The sequence below is a fragment of the Eptatretus burgeri genome, chromosome 8, assembly GCF_056783735.1.
Source record: "Eptatretus burgeri isolate ZD-2024b chromosome 8, Ebu_testis_v1, whole genome shotgun sequence".
Lineage (NCBI taxonomy): Eukaryota > Metazoa > Chordata > Myxini > Myxiniformes > Myxinidae > Eptatretus > Eptatretus burgeri.
In genome coordinates, this window is record NC_140968.1 from 81,840,739 (window position 1) to 81,859,762 (window position 19,024).

Sequence of the window (19,024 nt, forward strand, 5' to 3'; positions counted from 1 at the left end):
TGGAAACCCGGAAAGAGGTGGGCTTGGATCGAGTTAATGAGGATAGAAAACATCATGGGCATTGATGGATGATTACCTGATATGGTGGTGAACAACTGGCTTGATGTCCTGAAAGGAAGAATGAGATTGAAGAGACTGAAGAAGTTCGTTCCACAGGTGGAAAACGGCTGAACGAATGAATGAGTGGAGGTGAGCAATGAGCCTGGTATCTTTGTGGATCTTCCCAGCCATGGCAAATAAATTCCACAAAAAGATGCAAAGGGGGTTGTGGGAGAGGATACAGTGGAGCGTGACACATTTCTCAAAAAATGAATAGGGCGGTGTTTGTCTCTGGACATGTCTGGGCAGTGCTAGCGGGACATGCCTTGCTTTGGGCAGGACATGCCTTGCTCCCCTCCCTCCTCACTCCCCCTCCCTCCCCTCTCTTCCCCCTCCACCTCCTCACGACTTCTGCACATCGACAAAAAAATAAACCAATGTCACCCGCAGGGTGACCCGTATCTTGCCAAAAGGTGGCCACGTGTGACTTCTTTAAGGTCACACTGAGGTGAACAGAGCTGCTATACACCAGGAGCGACTCCTTGAGGGATATCTGCCTACGAGAGAGAAGAGGAGAGGAGAGGAGGGGAGAGGAGAGGAGAGGAGAGGAGAGGAGAGGAGAGGAGAGGAGAGGAGAGGAGAGGAGAGGAGAGGAGAGGAGAGGAGAGGAGAGGAGAGGAGAGGAGAATCGTTCTACAGAGAAACCATGAAAAATATGCTTTTTCCTCATGACGTCACCAAATGACGTCATAATGTCTCAAGCTTGACATATCTAGAAAGCACTCATCGAGGTGTTCAATTTGAGGTACCACACGATATGGTTCCTAAAACTTGAAAATTTGACCTTGGGGTCAAATATGTTTGACCTCAGGCGCTAACCATGAAGGTCAAGGCCAATCGCCACCAAAAATTAATCAGCTGAGCGCCAGACCATGAACTATATTCCCATGAAGCTTGAAGACGATCCGATCAAAATTACTCAAAAAATAAGGGTTTCGTCGACTCCCCTGATTTGCGACAAAGTGACCTTGAACTTTGACCTTGACCTTCAAAATTTTGTGCGCTGAAAGGGACCTCTATAGGCCTCTGATATGCGAAGTTACAAAAATTTCCAATGATAACTGTGCTCTGCAGAATTTTTTATACGTGATTACAGACAAACACAAACAAACAAACAAAAACTAACATCTTGCAAAAACTTCGTTTTGTCAAGATAAAAATACTCAGTCGCCTTCATTCATCGAGTTCAGAGCTCAGAGAAACAGGGAATGCATCATGCTCTAAAAGTACAATATGATTGAGACAAAAAAGGAATAGCAATGCAGCTGTCATGTCGGTATATAAAAAAGGAAAATAATAACATGAGTTTCCTTCCAAGGAACTTTGATGTTGGATGAGGCCATGAGGTTCATCAAAGCCTCGCTATTATTCCCAGACTGCGGTTGTTTGTCCGCGCTCTTCTTCTCCTCCTCTTCCCTTTATAAGGGGTGAGGTCCGATGGCAACACACTTCTGCCTTGCCTTGACCACGATACTCCACCTCCCTCTGTCCTCAACCAACTCTTCCCACTCTCCAACCACACCCACCTTACTGATATCCCTCCTCACACATTCCTCCCATCTCAACCGTGGTCTTCCTCTTTTCCTCCTACCTTGCTCCCTCAATATATCCACTATCTTTGCCATTCTCTCTTCCCCCCATCCGCACCAAGTGTCCAGCACATCTCAGTCGGCATTTCACCAATCTCCCCGTCAAACTCGTCTGCACATCAATCTCCTCCCTCAATTCATACATCTTCCACTTCACCCTCACAATCCTTCTGACTCGGTTGTTCTCGCAATCCTGCCGCCTCTGTTGTTGTCTCTCCGTCAGTGCCACCGTCTCCAGACCGTAAAGGTAGGCGGCGTTGCATGACATCAGAACCTTCTCTTTCAATTTCCTGGATATCTTTCTGTCTGCCATTACTCCCTCCATTCTCCTCCACACATTCACACACACCTGAATCCTCCTCCACACCTCTGCCTTGAACTTACCATCCCCGGTCACTGATCCTCCAAGATACTCAAACTTATTACCCTACCCCATCTCCTTCCCCATAACTTTATATTCTTTTTTTTTTCTCTGCTGCCCGACCCACATCACGTCAGTCTTCTCCATACTCATCTTCAGCTCATGCTTCCAAAATGCCTCCTTCCACTCTCCCAGTACTTTCTGGATCTCCCGCTCACTCTCCACCATACCAGCCAGATCGTCCGCATACAGCATCCTCCCCACACGACCCCTCAAGCTCACCTTCCTGCTTACCAGCTCCATCACCATGATAAAAAATGAATGGGCTGAGAGTGCTTCACTGCTTCAAACCAATGTTCACGCTGAACTCAGACATTCCAGGACCAACTAACACTCTTCCCTTCATTCGCTTGTCGATGCCTTCCACCAAACTAACTTATGTTCTGAGCATTCACATCAATCTCAGTGTCGCCATCACCATCTATCTCGGGACAGTGTCGTAGATCTTCTCTCGGCCCACAGATCCCAATGCCATCTTACCTTGCACCTCCAACTTCTTCTCCACCAGCTTTCTCAGCAGAAACATCCCATCTGTCGCCCCCCCCCAACCCCCACCAACCCTTTATAAACCCCTGCTGCTCTTTTCCAATCTCCATCTCTAACCTCTTCTTTATCAGCCTCTTCGTCCAACTGACTCAGATGTCTTCAGTTGCAATTATCATCTCTGTACACACCTCAGCGTGTACAGTATGACAGGTAGAAAATGGGGAGGTACCAATGCCTGGTGCTCTTCCCTTCTTCATCCTCTTCAATACTGCCAACACTTCCTCCTCTGTGATTTCCAACTCCACTTTCCCCTCCACATAACATGGAAGCTATATTCACCATTGGTTCCATCCTGATACAACAGCTCTTTGAAATACCCTTCTGACACCTTCAATACCGCCCCCCTCTCTGTCACTATCCTCCCACCACCATCCTTAATCACCACCCACACTTCATGTCCTTACCATCTGCATTCCTGTTTCGAGCCAATTTATATGTCATCTTCCTCCCATCATCCTCTTCCAACTTGTTGTACACCTCCTCTTCCATATTATTCCCCACCTTATCCACAGCTCTCTTTGCTGATTTCTTCTTCTGCCATTCAGCTGTCGCAACCCTGCATCCGGCTGCCTCTCCCTATCCTTGATCTTCTCTGTCCTCTTCCAAACCTCTTTCTTTTCACCAATTGCCTTTGCTACCTCCTCTGCTCACCATACCTGGTTTCTAACCCTCGATGATGCACCCTTTCCTGATGTCCTTCCACACGAAACTTCTGCAATTTCCTTAAACGCCTCTCCGCACTTCTTCCACTCCTCCAAACCTTCCACTTCTTCGCTAACTTGCTCATACCTCGCCCTCATCCTCTCCTTGTGCTCAATGATGATGTTTCTCCGACACATCCCCCACCTAATAAACTTCCAACTTCTGCTCTTAACATCCCTCTTTTCCCAATTTTGAAAGAATGAACTTGCTATGGCCATCCCATTCCTCGCCACCAGTTCCACCAGCTCTTGACCCTCTCTATTTTCATTCCCAAACCAAATTTACCAAAACATTCCTCTTCACCCGGCTCCGCTACTCCCACATGCATGTTAAGATCCCCTGCAATGCACAGCATCACTTCCAGCTCAACCATTCCCATCATCCTCTCCAGTGCATCTATGAATTCCTGCTTCTCCACCCCAGTGCTTCCTGTTTGTGGCCCATAGACTGACATCACACATACCATTGGCCTCAGTACCAACAACCATGCCATAATTACCTGTTCCTCCCATCATTCCACTCTGACCACCTGCTTGGTGATTTCTTCCAATACTATTATTCCCATGCCATTACTCCTTCCATCCCCACCTGTGTACAACATCTTGTGTCCTCCTACAAACCTCCTCACCCTGTGTCCTTTCCATTTGGTCTCCTGCACACACAACACTTCCATCCTCCTTCTCTGCCTCAACTTGACCACCTCAACTCCTCTCCTCCCATTGATTGCATGTTCAAACTACGTAGCCGAACCTTGCTTCTGAACCACTGCCCACCTGGCCAAGCTCGTACCATCTTGATCAGTTTTGGACGATCTGATCCTCAATCAGCAGTGCTGCCCAGGCTGACCTGCTGAACCCACAACTCTAGCCTGTTATAATCTTGTGTGCGCGCGCACGCACACACACACACACACACACACACACACACACACACACACACACACACACACACACACACACACACACACACACACGCACACACCCACACACACACACACACACACACTCTCTCTCTACTCACTCCTCACCTCACCCTGCCCACACCTTGGCTCTCCCTCCACACATGACTCCTCACCTCTACCCCCAAGGCACTCATCCTGACCCCCACTACACTCATTCCCTCTTCCCTCATGGGCTGAGCTTTTTTTTGGGCTGACCTCTCCTCTCATGGGTTTACCTCATTCCCTCATGGGCTGACCCACTCCTCCCCTTCCTTCTGTCCCGCTCCCCCCGCTCTCCTTATTACATTAATGCCATGATTTTTCAGATTATAACAAGTAAATGCTTTTCACCAAATCCCCCCTCCAACCCCCCCCCACCGCCAAAAAAAAACCACTCAATTCTTTCACAAATATCCCAGTTCAACCTTCATCACACTCAAGCAAATATGATCCTCGGCTCCCATGCTTGGACCTCCTCAAACCCCACGCCCAAGAGCCATGTTTTTGAAAACTGCCAAGCCTTCCACTCTCAGTCCGCCAGTTCCTTCCAGGCAGTGTCAACCCACAAAGGAAAACTGAGTCAAGTCCGCAGGCACAAGGACCAAACCTAGCTCATACCCTTGAACCACTCCAACGTCCCACAGGACGAGCCGAGACCACAGGCACAAGCACCAAACGCAGCCTGAACCGCCGATTCACTCCACTGTCCCACGGGCTGAGCCGAGAACACAGGCACAAGCATCAAACATAGTCCGTATCACTGATTCACTCCAACGTCCCGCAGTCCGAGCCGGGTCCACAGGCACAAGCACCAAACGCAGCCTGAACCGCCGATTCACTCCACTGTCCCACGGGCTGAGCCGAGAACACAGGCACAAGCATCAAACATAGTCCGTATCACTGATTCACTCCACTGTCCCGCAGTCCGAGCCAGGTCCACAGGCACAAGCACAAAATGTAGCCCGGACTGCTGATTCACTCCACTGTCCCGCAGTCCGAGCCAGGTCCACAGGCACAAGCACCAAATGTAGCCCGGACTGCTGATTCACACCAATATCCCGTAAGCCGAGCTAAGGCCACAGGCATCAATCCTAACACACTAATCCCAGTTCTCGTTTTTTCAAATGCTGAGTAGCAAGCGAGGAAGCAGCAGGTACCATTTTTAAAGTCTTTGGTTTGACTCGGCTGGTGTTCGTACCGCTAACCTCCCAGACTCAGAGCGAATGCTCGAACCATTATGCCACCAAAGCTGGAAAATTGAAGACTAGAAGGTTGGTATAATGGCAGGGTATTGAAGACCGGGGACAATGGGCCAATGTAATCTATAATGAGACCACTCCAGATGAAGTGGTCTTGAACCGTTGTCTTGTTTTATTATTCCGAGTTGGTTGCACCTCCTCTGCATTTCCCATACTATATCTTTCACAATTTTTGTGAACACAGGAAAAACAGAAGGTACTTTGGCACACGGAAAAGGACAGTTGGCCGAGTAGAATAACTACTTCATACTCTGTTGTTCTAAAAATATCCATAATAATCCTCAGGCACATGGGGGTGAACAAGGATACTGCACACACGATGAATGAAACACAGCAAGAAGAGGAAGGGGAATGAGGGAATGAATCACAAAAGGAACAAACCAACTGGCAACGAACAAACAAAAAGAGGTGAGGGAGAGGGGGGAAATCACAAAAAAGGATTCACAAATGGAGGGGGAGCATACACCAGAGACAGACAGACATGACAAGGTGCCATCAGGTCAAGTTTGAGAGATCAGCCATGAGGTTGGCCAGATGTTGTTTTCTAACTTTCCTGAGGGTGGACATGCTTGTCCTTTGCGGAATGATATGAGGTTACCTTCGGTCAGATTTAGCTTCCAGGAGGAGAAGGCAAGTTGCTTGAAGGCAACTGCCTCGCCACATGATTTTGTGTACCAGGGGGGGGGGGGGGGAAGAGGATAGGAATAATAACTGCAGATGAGATGATATAAATGCATACATGAGGGAAAGCAAGCTTGTGTGGGAGGTGCAATCAGGCACTATTCATATCAGGAGAGGTGGAAATGAAGCACCAGTGTTGACATGAGAAGGAAGTTTGCAGTCCCTGCCATTCAGCTTGAATGAACTGCAGGACTCGATGGCATTGAGGCAGCAGCTCTCTGACAATAGCCAGAGAGAGATGATGACTCTCACAAGCACATGGTAAGATGAACTGATTGGGGCAGAAGAGGAACAGGAGACATTGAAAGGAAAATTTGTCATTTCCAAGTCCAGAAGGGAGGTTGAGATATTTGGAGAAATCTGGTCCTCTGCTGCAATGCCATGGCTGGTTGAAGATGTACCAACACCCAGCCAAATGGCATGGTGACGGTTGAAATCACTGCATATGAGGATATAAGATGATCCATGTTAGCAGAGAGGGAGATGTAAATGGAGTCATTCCTGTTAGGAGGACGGTGCAGTACACAGGCAAACGGGAAGTGGTTGCATGAGGGGAAGCACAACCAAAGGTACTCTGGGGGAGGTTAGGAGGGTGAAGGGGAGTACATGGACAATGGGAAATGGAGTTCTTGACAAATTGAAACTCCGCCACTGGAATGGGGTTCGGGCTTGTCAAACAGGAAAAGCTAATACACAGGGAGAGACATCGAGGAATCGTGGACGTCCTGTGAAAGGAAGGGTTCTGTTCGGCAGATAATGTCATTTTTACCAGTAGCAGCTTGATCTGTCAAATTGGAGTGAACACCATGGATGTTTGAGGTCCATGGAGTTAGGGATGGGGGAGGAGGTGCTGTTGCATGGAGGTGTGATAGGGGGAGGAGTTCACAATCCATCACAAGGATTGCAGGGTCTGGAAACAATCGAGCAAAGGTGGGTTGTTAGCTTCCCAATCATTTTCCTCTTGCGTGGCCTCAGATTTCGATTTCTTCAATGGATATTCCATTCCTGACTCCAAATTATTTCACACATAAAACTGGCACAATCTTTGTCAAGCCCCATCATTCATGTTTTCATTGCTCACCTCCATTCCTTTATTTCCCTTTACTCATATCTCGAAGCAATTGATTATTATCTGTGCCCATGTAATCTATGAAGTACGATTCCTTCCGTTCCGAAACAAAGAGGCTCATCATGCTTGTGCCACATCCCAAACCAAGTACTCAATCTGTGAGCAAACTCACGTTTCATGACACCAACCCCACTCATAACACACACACACACACACAGACACACACACACACACACACACACACACACACACACACACACACACACACACACACACACACACACACACACACACACCTAATCCAACTTAACAACTCTTAACAACTACTCAATGAGACAGGGAAGGTGAACTTTGGGGCAGGCAGGGGTAAAGATTAGCAGGCAGGTACATCAAAGGGACAACATCAACAATCACAATATTTGTGTAGTTTTAATTTTTTAATTATTAAAGTGAGAGGGGCAGAAACATAGACATGCTGACACTTGACAATACTCATACGTTAAAGATCAATATCTGAATATACCTTGAGTGCACAACATTCAGATTGCCCAATCTAATGCAGTTCTTCCTTTCCCTGCACCACTCCATCCTCATTGGTTCGAGGTACCTATCCAAATTTATCCTAAACCTATGTAAAAGTCCAGCTGGGACCACTCTATACATTACTGACTGTTTGGAACTCTCCTCTGATGTACTCTCAAGCTGTGTCCTCAGTTCCGTCACTGTCCATCCTGAAAAAAAAAAAGCTTTCCTGCATCAAACTCTCAATGCCTTTGATAAATTTAAACATTACTATGAGATGTCACCGTAATCACCAAATCAGCCTGTTTACATTAAAATTTTTACAAACCGATCGTATCACGACCTAAAAGAACATTTCAAGGAATGAAAAAGGAATGCAGCATTTTCTTTCTGTGTACGAATATTGATAAGTATCGGTGGTAGAAAACCATTAACACTGAATTCACTGGAATAGTACAAATAGTGAAGTTGTAATAAAAATGTTCTCACTATGTCAACTGAATTTGTGGTGCAATTGCCACTGTTCAGCATTGCTCACGGTGGTGACGTTAAGTGGCCACGAGCATACAGACGCGCTATCAGTATTCAGGTTTGATGGATTCCTGTACAGGCATGGTGGACAGTAGGCTCCCCGCACGAGCAAGGTGACCCCGGTTTAATTCCCAGGTGGAGCAAACTTTAGGCAAGTTTCCTTATTCCAATTACCTCTATTTAGCTCATCGTAAGTAGGAACCTTGCTGTTAATCTTTCAGCAGATCAGTTTCTGATGTCATGGTTCTGCCAGGGTGCAAAGCCTATGGTCTGGTCCTTCCTAGATATTCTATTCCTGCACACCAGGTTACACTACTTGTTATTTCAGAATATGGTAGCAGCTCCGACATTACATCAAACAAATTCATGCACCCAGGTGTTCACCTGTCAATAAGTGAACAGCCGTGTTGAATTCATCGGACAACCATTCTCCCAGGATTCTTGCTCTTCTCGTTCCTTGCTGTCATTTTATTTACGCTTGGTATCAATTTGATTTGTAGAAGTTGACAAAATGCTTTGTTGTTCAATTCTGGAGAAACTGTCGCTTGATGTAATATTTGCACATAATAGTGACATTCAGATTCTGTTTCCAATAAAGTCCAGGAGCCGCACACATGCCTGAAGCAAAGGGAGGAAGCTCTCACCGTGCACGGAAGGGTCATTTCCATTTCTTCATGGTCACTTTATCTTGTCAGTGAAGTAACCTCTGTTTAGGACTCCATTGCAAGTACCATATTTACGCTCGAGATAAGTTCCAAAAAAAAACCGTTGGGTAAATCGAAAAATCGTAAATCGAAAGCGGTTTTCCCAAATGAAAAATGTTATAAAGTGATGATGCGTTTCTGGGTGGTAATTTTTGCTCATCCTAACATAACCAAACCAAGGACAGTACTAAATACACATACATATATATACCGGGCGTAGTGGCGTGCACCTGTAATCCGGCTACACGGAGGCTTGGGTTGGAGGATTGCTTGAGGACGGGTGCTCTACGCTGGGACGCGCTATGAGAGGGTGTAGGTCAACCCCGAATCATGGCGAAACCCAATCCTTATCCCTGTGTCGTAAGAGGCGACCAGGGTTGCGTCAGGAAGGGCATCCGGCGTAAAACCTGTGCCGAATCAGTATGTGGATCATAATGGATGATCCACTGCGGCGACCCCCTAACGGGAGCAGCCGAAAGAAGAAGATATATATGTATATACAATGTCGAGGCTCGTATAAGAGCTAACACACAGAACGTATAACAAGGGGAGCAGAAGACAAGAGGGGCAGGAGAGTGAAGCACAAAACAGTGGGGAACAGAGACATTAGGAGATCTGTGGAAGGGAGAGGGATGGGGCAGGGTACACGGGGTAAACAATATGGACACCACAGAGAGTTTCAGGAAGGAAAACGGGGAATTTGAAAGAGGTGGGTTTCGGGTGGATTCACAGGGGTAGAAAAGATCATGGTTTTGGATGGGGGAAGATAAGAGGTGGTGGTGAACAGCTGTTTTGAAGACCTAAAGAGAAGAGTGGGATTGAAGAGAATGTGGAAGTTTGTTCCAAAGGCGGGAAAAGAGAGGAATGAATTGGTAGACGCTCCCCATGCTCATGCTGTTTCACCACGTAAAATAGCATGTCCAAACTAATGGCTTTAGGAGTCCGCTTGACGGTACTACTATCGGATCAGCCGTCGAGTCGACAGATCTGTTGTTATATCCCATGCCACATCACCGCACCATGTCGTCATCGTTTTCTGGCATCACCACCACCGTGGGTCATCTATCACGTGTCCGTTGGTAGCTCAGCAAACCGATGGCCAAGTGGCACACCATTGAGCATCGATTGCATGGGTGGCTGCCCAGCGCAGCAACCCATTCTTTCTCCCAGCTTCTGCATTACTTCAACACTCTTCCACCCGTGAATGCTCACACTGATTCACCCTCTCTTTGCACTCAGCATGCAATTTGGACCTGTCAAGGGCAAGGGCCTCAAATCCGGTGTCTGACATTTGGCATCGTTTCAAAGTGGCTTTCAACTGACCTTTGTACCACCTCTTGGGGGCACCGATGTTCCACAGATCATCAGTCAGATCACGGTAAATAAGGGCCTTTAGAAATTGCGCATCACCCATTCTGATGAGGTGGCCGACCCAGCACAGGTGAGCTTCTATGATATAGGCCACAATCCATCGCATGCCGCAGCGCTCCAGTACCTCCATATTTGGCACCCAATCCTGCCATTTCATACCTGCAATCCTTCGTAGGCAATGCAAGTGGAAAGCATATAGCTGCTTGATGTGTCGCCAGTAAAGTGTCCAGGTTCCACAATTGTAAAGCAGCACTGTCAATACGATGGCTTTGTAGACCAACACTTTGGTGGAGAGATGCACATCACAGATATTCCACAATCTGCCCACAAGACGCCCGCAGGCCAATGGCACCTTTGCCATCGGGGCTGAAATGTCAGCGTAGAGAGAGCAGTTGTTCGAAACCGTGTCACCGAGGTAGCAGAATTTGGACACCAAAATTTGCTTTTCGGATCCGACAGTAACTGTTGGTACTGCACTCTGGGTTTCGGCCGCAACATCACTTCGGTTTTCTTAATTGAAACAGTAAGGCCATACCTTGTTGCTGAATGAACAAAACAGTCGATCAGGACCTGTGCATCAGCTTCGGTGTGTGCTACCAGTCCACAGTCATTGGCATATAACAGTTCTCTGATGAGCATGTGCCGAATCTTCGTCTTGGCCTTAAAGTGGTGTAGGTTGAATATAATAGTAAGTATTGGCGGTAGTACATACTGGAGTATTTGCTAGTCTCTTTCCACTCATGATGAAGGGTTTTGGGAAAGTTTGATGAAAAAGTGAGTGAGAATTATTGGAGCATCCTTGACCCAATGCTACCCTGGGCAAATTGAGAAATACATTGCCGGTGAACCTATCTGGTGGAGTGTGCAGCATGGGAGAGCAGCAAAGACGCCACAGTGTATGGCTTGGCAAACTCAGGCCTAAATTTCACATTAACGTCAGAAAACGTAAATGTGAAAATTATGAACCGTTAATAGAAAACTGTTCAGCACTTTGTTAATGGCAGAAAGTTGAAAAAGCATCAATAGAATGAGTGTAAATAGAGGAATACCTGTATGTCACAAGATATTTTCGAGTGACTTTTGTTGAGCACTGTATCCTGTTATGTGCATTGTTTAATGTTAGTACACATACCATTACCTCCGCCACCAAAAGGGAAGGAGATTATGTTTTCACCCCTCCCTGTCTGTTTATTTGTCTGTCTGTCTGTCTGTATGTCTGTATGTCTGTCTGTGTTTGTGGAGGATATCTCAAAAAGTTGTCGACGGATTCGGATGAAACTTGGTGGGCAGGTTGGGCGTGTGACAAAGATGAACTGATTAGATTTTGGTGAAGATCCAGATGCAGATCCAGATCCGGCGACAAGCAGTTTTTAAGTGATTCTTTGCCATTAAGAGAGAGGGCCAAAAAAGATATGTAGCACGATATCTCAAAAATGTATTGGGCCCGATATGTTCTTGTGGATCAAGCATTACGTGGCGAAGGTATGCGCTCTAGCAAAAACAAAACCTATCACTCTAGCAGAAACCTATCACAGATGGACACACGCATGGACGGACAGCTGGACAGCCAACCTGAACACATTATGCCTCCGGCGACTTTGGTGGTGGAGGCATAAAAATAACATGAAGAATACTTGGCGTGAAATTAATAAAATTCTTGGTAAAGGTAATAAAGCGGATATTCTGGAAAATTGTTCCGATGGGCAAGAGGTTTACTCCATTCCTATGGACAATGCCAACTCCTTCAATTCATATTTTACGAACATCGGCGCATCACGAGAAAATGAAATACCACCATCTAACATGCACTTCAGGGATTATTTGCACAACTCAAACACATCTTTCTTTCTTTTTTTGTACAAATGAATTATTTTGAAATAATTGAGATTGGCACTAAGATAAATAGTGCCACCAGCTGCGGCTTCGGTGATATTTTTGCTTCTGTGGTGAAGTCCTTCCTTTATTTTATGTCGCACTCCTTAGCCCACACACTCAATCTATCTTATTTGAAGAGTAACCATCACCAGGCCATTTACAATTAGAGATACATATCTGTTCTCCCATGTTTTTCCAAAAAATTGGAGAGACTTGTTTATAATCATCTATTTAACTTTCTCGAACATTCTATTTGATCAACAGTTTGGCTTTCTGAGTAAGTACTCTACAGAAAAAGCTCTTGTTCATTTGAGAGATTTACTTTCTCATTCCTTCTCTGACAAATTGTGTACCGGTGCTGTATTCACTGACTTGTCTTCGGCCTTTGATATGATTGATCATCATATTCTTCTCTCCAAACTTGATTTCTATGGTGTCGGAAGTTGTGCTCTCGAATGGTTCCAAGACTATCTTAGACTTACAGACAACAATTGATTGTTGTTAAAAGCTCTAATTCTTCATGAAGAGCTATTAGCCATGGAGTTCCCCAAGGATCTATACTTGGCCCTCTTCTTTTCTTATTACATGTCAATGAAACTACATTCTTGCTCTCCCTTGTGATCTTGCTTTCTCTTTGCTGATAATACTACTGTCATCTATTCCAATCCAAGTTGAGATTAGTTGATCAATACTCTCAAAAGTGAGATCATCAAGGTTTTTTTTACCTGGTTCAAATCCAACAAACTCGATTTAAATCCAAATAAAACAAAGTGTATGTTCTTCAGTAAATACACTAAACTTTTATCTGATACCATATATGATATTTATATTGACAGAGCATGATGCATCCTTCATTCCACATAATTTTAGGTGTAATCTTGGATGACAAACTTTACTGGACGAATCATATTTCATCGATTGTGAAGATCATTTCTCGAAATATGGTCATTCTGTCAAAAGTTTGTACCTTCCTTCCTTCTTCTACGTTAGTCTCCCCCTATAATACTTTAATTCTTCCTTATCTGAACTATTGTGACAATGTTTGGACTCAAGTAACAGTGAATATCATTCACTCTCAGTTTGGGAAAAGTGAGCAACAATAATCTCACCCTTTCTCATCCATGTGACCACACTGCATCTCTTTTAACTAAACTCAACATATTGAAACGTTTTGACATTCATAAATTACATACACGGATATTCATGTACAACCATGGAAATAAATTTCTTCCGCAAGTCTTTAATAACATTCTACCGCAGTCCATGATATTCACACTCATTTCACAGGATCACGAGACAACTTATTTCTACCGTTTACTCGCACATCATACGCCATTAATATGCTACGTTACTTTGGGCCACGTCTCTGGAATAGTATTGATGGAGCAGTGAAGGCACAGTCATCTGTGGGTCGCTTAAAGATTTCTTAACAAACGAACTCTGATGTATTATTACCTCCGCTAGCGAAGGTGAAGGAAGTTATGTTTTCACACCTTTCTGTCGATTTGGCTGTTTGTTTGTGTGCAAGATATCTCAAAAAAGTTGTGCACGGATCCAAATGAAATTTTGTTGACAGGTTGGGTGTGTGGCAAGGATGAACTGATTCGATTTTGGTGAAGATCCGGATCCGGATTTGGCTACTATAATTTTTTTTCAGTGATTCTTCACCATTGAGAGATAGGGCCAAAAACGATATGGAGCACTATATCTCAAAAACTTGTGGATGGATTCTGACAAAATTTGGTGGACATGTTGGGTGTCGCAAGGACGAATTGATTCGATTTTGGTGAAGATCCGAATCCGGATCTGGATACGAGAACTATATAATTTTTAAAGTGATTCTTCACCATTGAGAGATCGGGCCAAAACGATATAGTACTGTATAGCATGATATTGGAAAAAATGTATTTGGTCAGATATGTTCTCGTGGATCAGGCATTGTGTGGCGGTCGTATGCCCTCTACCGAGTGTCCCTCTAGTTTGGACTAGTTTCTTCTCTTATAGATTGATATTTCTTCCAAGTCTTATTAAGCTCACAATTTATGCTAGAGACACGATCTCGGGATCCATATAGGGGTTTTTGAGGACGGCGAGTTCAATAGTGTCATTTTCAACACCACCTGAGGTCATCTTCAAGTTCAAAAGGTCATATTTCAAGGTCAAAGCTCACAAAAAGTTATATTTATTCTCTCACATAGGCAATTGTGGAAATAAATGTGAATTGAATTGAATTGAAAACTTAAATATAATTCTATTGAATATTATTCCATTCGAGGAATGATTAGCCTCAGAGTACAAATCAACTCGAGTGACCGGATTTATATTGGATTTCGATTGGAAATACTCTTTTATTCAAAAATCAAGGAATTTTTCTTTTATCGTTTGAACATTTCAGTTATATGACAAATTAAACAATTTTCTAGTGTGTGTGTGTATAAATGAAAATGAAACAATACATATACAAATATGTGTTTACTTTTAGTATTAGAGAAATATTTCTGTATCTACAGCACACCCCATTATTATATCCGTGCCAATTTTATTCCTTCTCACCAATAATGCCACTGTCCTTGCTCTCCAGCGTAGAGCTTGGTGTACGAAGTGAGGTGGTGGTTGCGGGTACATGACGAGACCAGGTCATGCCACGAGGCTGAGGCATGGAAAAGGTTGAGCTGGGACTGCTGGGGATGTGGAGAGACGTTGGCACGTCCGGTGGGGAGCAGGTCGGGCTGGTATCATCGGCTCCTTGGAGCTAAAACAATGGAACCAAGAAGTAGAGATCATTCGGGATATCAATTACGTAATGCATATTCAATCCTACCACTCCAATGATATGATAGTATGAGTCAGAGGATAAGTATCGCAGCACAATGAACACTTTTAAAAAGGTTTTCTCAAAAATGGCTTCTTGTAAATGGTCCCTTGTAAATTGGTACTTAGAAACAAACCCCAGAAAGCATTTCCTTTGTGGAGTTGAATGTCTGCCACGAGCTTTTTATTAACTTTGAAAATGGAGAGCAGAAAGATTCCATCAAGAAGTGAAAATAAAAATCCACAGTGCTCAATCGTGCCAACAAAAACTCTTTTTCAGGAGAATGATTATCCCCAGGGGAAGAATTGCAATTGAGCTTGATTCTCACGTTTCACTGCAAAAATGGCCCTTTGCTTAATCCCTGCAATGAAACGTTCTTTTGACAAAACGAAAAAGAATTTTATCGTGCAAAAGTTTCCAAGATAGAAAAAAAAAAATTTAATGAAAACGAAATGTGCAAGTTCAATTACTCGCAAAGAACAATCGTGTAGATATGTGTAACATTGCTGAAGATATAAAAAAAATAATTGCATAGGAGGCAATTTGGCCATAAATATGCCTGTGCTCGTCTTACCCCATTAACTTAATCTAACATTTTATTACTGTCCATCTGAACTTTATCTAACTTAGCATCCACAACTCTCTTGTAATTAACTTGCATCTCTCATAATTCCAAGGCAGTGAGTTTAGCCAGAGTACTCGTGCACAATGGTTTGCTTTTCATCAAATACAGTAAAGTAAGATCTTTCACATCTACAACATAGATGCAGAGAGAGAATACCTGGATTTAAATCCCAATCAAAGGGAAGATGCACTTTAAGATGGACTGCACTGGGTCAAATAGTATTTAGGCAGACTAGACTCCCCCAAGGGAACAAAATCCATCCACAGACAGCTCAAGGACAAGCACAGTGCCAATGGAGATATCCTGTCTTCCCTCAACCTACATCTCCTTCCAGACCTTCCACGGTCAAGCTCCCGTCCAAGAACAAACTAGGCCTGACTATGCGCTGCTTCTAACATCTGTCGATGGTATAGGGGTGTGTGCTCGTTAATATAACATGTTAGCTGTCACGTGTGAATTAAACAAACTACGATATTAAAATTCAGCACAAAGAGAGCAAGTACGAAATAAAATAATCACATTTTGACTTTGGTGATTTTGGACGTAATAACTTGAAAGACAAAGATTTCATTGAACAACTATAACAATAACAATGGTATCAATAAGAAAATACAAAATTAATAATAACAATTGGCTTGCTTAGCATTCCCTTCTGAAACCCTGCCTCTAAATGCTCAAAACCCAGGTTCAAATCCTATATACTATATGTAAGTGTGTTTTCCATTAATGTCCTTGTAATTTACATGATCAACGTATGATGACATATGCCAATGTTTTCGTCTTGCAAGTGATATCTGTCCAAGCTTCACGATGAACTTTGGATAAATGAAAAAGAAATGCGATGATGCCAGGTAAATCAGTGTCATATTCTTATTGCCAACCTCCTTGTTATGCTTGGTGTTGGCTTAATGATGAGGGTGGTGGGCTTGGGATCCTAGGATCCTGAGTTCAGATCCCATTTTCTGTTGAATTAATAACAGGTGGGGTTGACTCTGCCTGTCATCCTTCTGAGGTCGGCAAAATTAGTACCAGCTTACAGGGAACAGGGGCATTGCATCAGCGGCACAGCCATGCTTCCAGGAAACGATGCAACCAGCAGCCACAGGCTTCATACGAAAGAACAACAATGAAAAACCAACAGCTGGGGCCTAAAATTCATTGCTCCAGTGGCACAATGGATAAGGCATTGACTTCCTAAGCCAGGGATTGTGCTTTCAGGTCCCGTCTGGAGTGATATAACCAGACTTGGTGGTGTAATGGCTGGAGTGTCCGCTTCGAGTCTGGGAGGTTGGCGGTTCGAACCCTGGCCGAGTCATACCAAACACTTAAGAAATGGTACGTGATGCTTCCAGACTAGTCAAGTGGCTTCGTGTCATATTTAGAAATTACTGTTACTTGGTGGATAAAAGCACCAAATTTGGCATGACGTTTCTATAGAACCTGTAGATTGATTTCAGGGTGGTACCACCTTCAACGCCTTACGGAAGTCACGTGACACATGGAAATCTAAGATGGCCAACAATCAACAACTGATGCACAGTCTGGAGAGACATAACAGGCAAAGCCAGTCCTAAATCAGTCTCAAAATGTAATTTTTTTTTGGATGATTTGCCAGAACTTTTTTCACTGGACAACCGCACCTTTGCAGATGAATCGGTGATAACCTCTCTGTATGCGCTCGAGGAAAGTTGCAGAAAGCAGTACCAGAACTATGTGAAATGTGTTCTTGAGGACTGTACCCATTCTATTCATGATGCTATCAAGAAGAATTCAGTGGCTTTGTTCAGAAAACCTCAGAAAAAGGAAGTGTCAAAGCAAGGGAAGAAAATGAAGGTGTTCAAAACAATGTAGCTCGGTTTGGTCAGCTATACATTGCTATGCAAAACAGGGAATCTGATTTGGAAGAGTTTTTTGCCCATGAGATAGTCATTCCCACCCTCGCTATCAGATTTTGGAAAGCTTCATCTACCGGGCAGTAAATCAGACTTACTGAAATGTAATGAGCCGTCTGATGAAATGGATCCACCAGGAATATTTGACTGTAAGGTACTGGACAGAGCTGTAATTGTTCATTGCCTTCCAACTAATGGAATTTCTACCTTCAGTGAGTACGCTGACAAAGCATTTATTCCTCACTTACAGAAGCATCTACTAGATACAAGGAGGATAGACATAGTTTTGGACACATATATTTCAGACAGTTTGAAAAAATCTACTCCAGAAAAAAAGAGGAAATGGTATTCGTAAGAAGGTGCAAGATCAGGCAAAGCTACCAGGGAATTGGTTAGGCTTTTTACGTGATCGAGAGAATAAAAAGGAGCTTTTCAGCTTTCTAACTGGCAAGGTTGCACAGTTCAGGCATCCAGAAGGAACATCTCTCAATATCACATCGGATGAGTCTGTTTTGTTGTTGGGGTCATCCTTACAAATCGGTAAATGTAATCACGAGGAAGCGGACACGCGGATTGTTGTTCACATACTTCATGCTCTAAAGCAAGGCAGCAAAAGTGTTTTAGTACGCACTGTAGATACTCATGTTATCGGCATACTTGTTGGCCAATTCCACTGTTTTACAAGGACACAGCCTTTAGTGGATGTCTGGGTTGCCTTTGGTATGGGCAGGAATTACAGATACTGTAGCATAGACTCTATAAGCGCTAATCTTGGACCAGAAAAATCAGTTGCACTGCCTGTCTTCCATGCAATATCTGGATGCGACACTACATCTGCCTTCCAGGGAAAGGGAAAAAAGGTCAGTGCGGCAAGCGTGGCACTCATATCAAGATGTAACAGAAACTTTCGTCCATATTGCAGAACATCCATTTCTGCAACTTGACACTGATTCCAATAACTTCCAACTTGAGAGACGTATTGTTGTCCTGCATGATAAAAGCAGCCCACTGATCTCTGTTAATGAAATAAGACAGGATTTATTATGTCAGATAAATCTTTCAATGGATCTTTTACCACCTACTCAGAATGCGTTGCTTCAACATGTTCGACGAGGGATATACCAGGCAAGAATCTGGACGACCAGCACAGAAACTCAACAAGTGGTTCCTTCCCCCCTAAGATATTGGCTGGGTTAAGGAGTCTGGAACATAGTTGCCTGTTTGGATGACAATTCCTGAGGTCTCTCAGGCTTGCAGAGAATTAATCAGATGTTCATGCAAAGGGCATTGCACTACATGTAAATGTTCCAAAGCTAACCTAGATTGCTCACCGCTTTGCCAATGTAGATGTATGAAATTGCTTGAACTCAAATAGACAGACACGTG

General features: G+C 44.1%; 1 protein-coding gene across 1 annotated transcript in view; it reads right to left on the reverse strand.

Moving 5' to 3' along the window:
- Positions 1-19,024, reverse strand: part of LOC147022155 (protein TANC2-like) — a 437,623-nt gene that overhangs the window by 282,981 nt on the left and 135,618 nt on the right. The window contains exon 4 of the mRNA XM_085890484.1: positions 14,863-15,061. Within this exon, the coding sequence (XP_085746610.1) occupies positions 14,863-15,061 (199 nt within the window). The remainder of the gene's footprint in view (positions 1-14,862; positions 15,062-19,024) is intronic.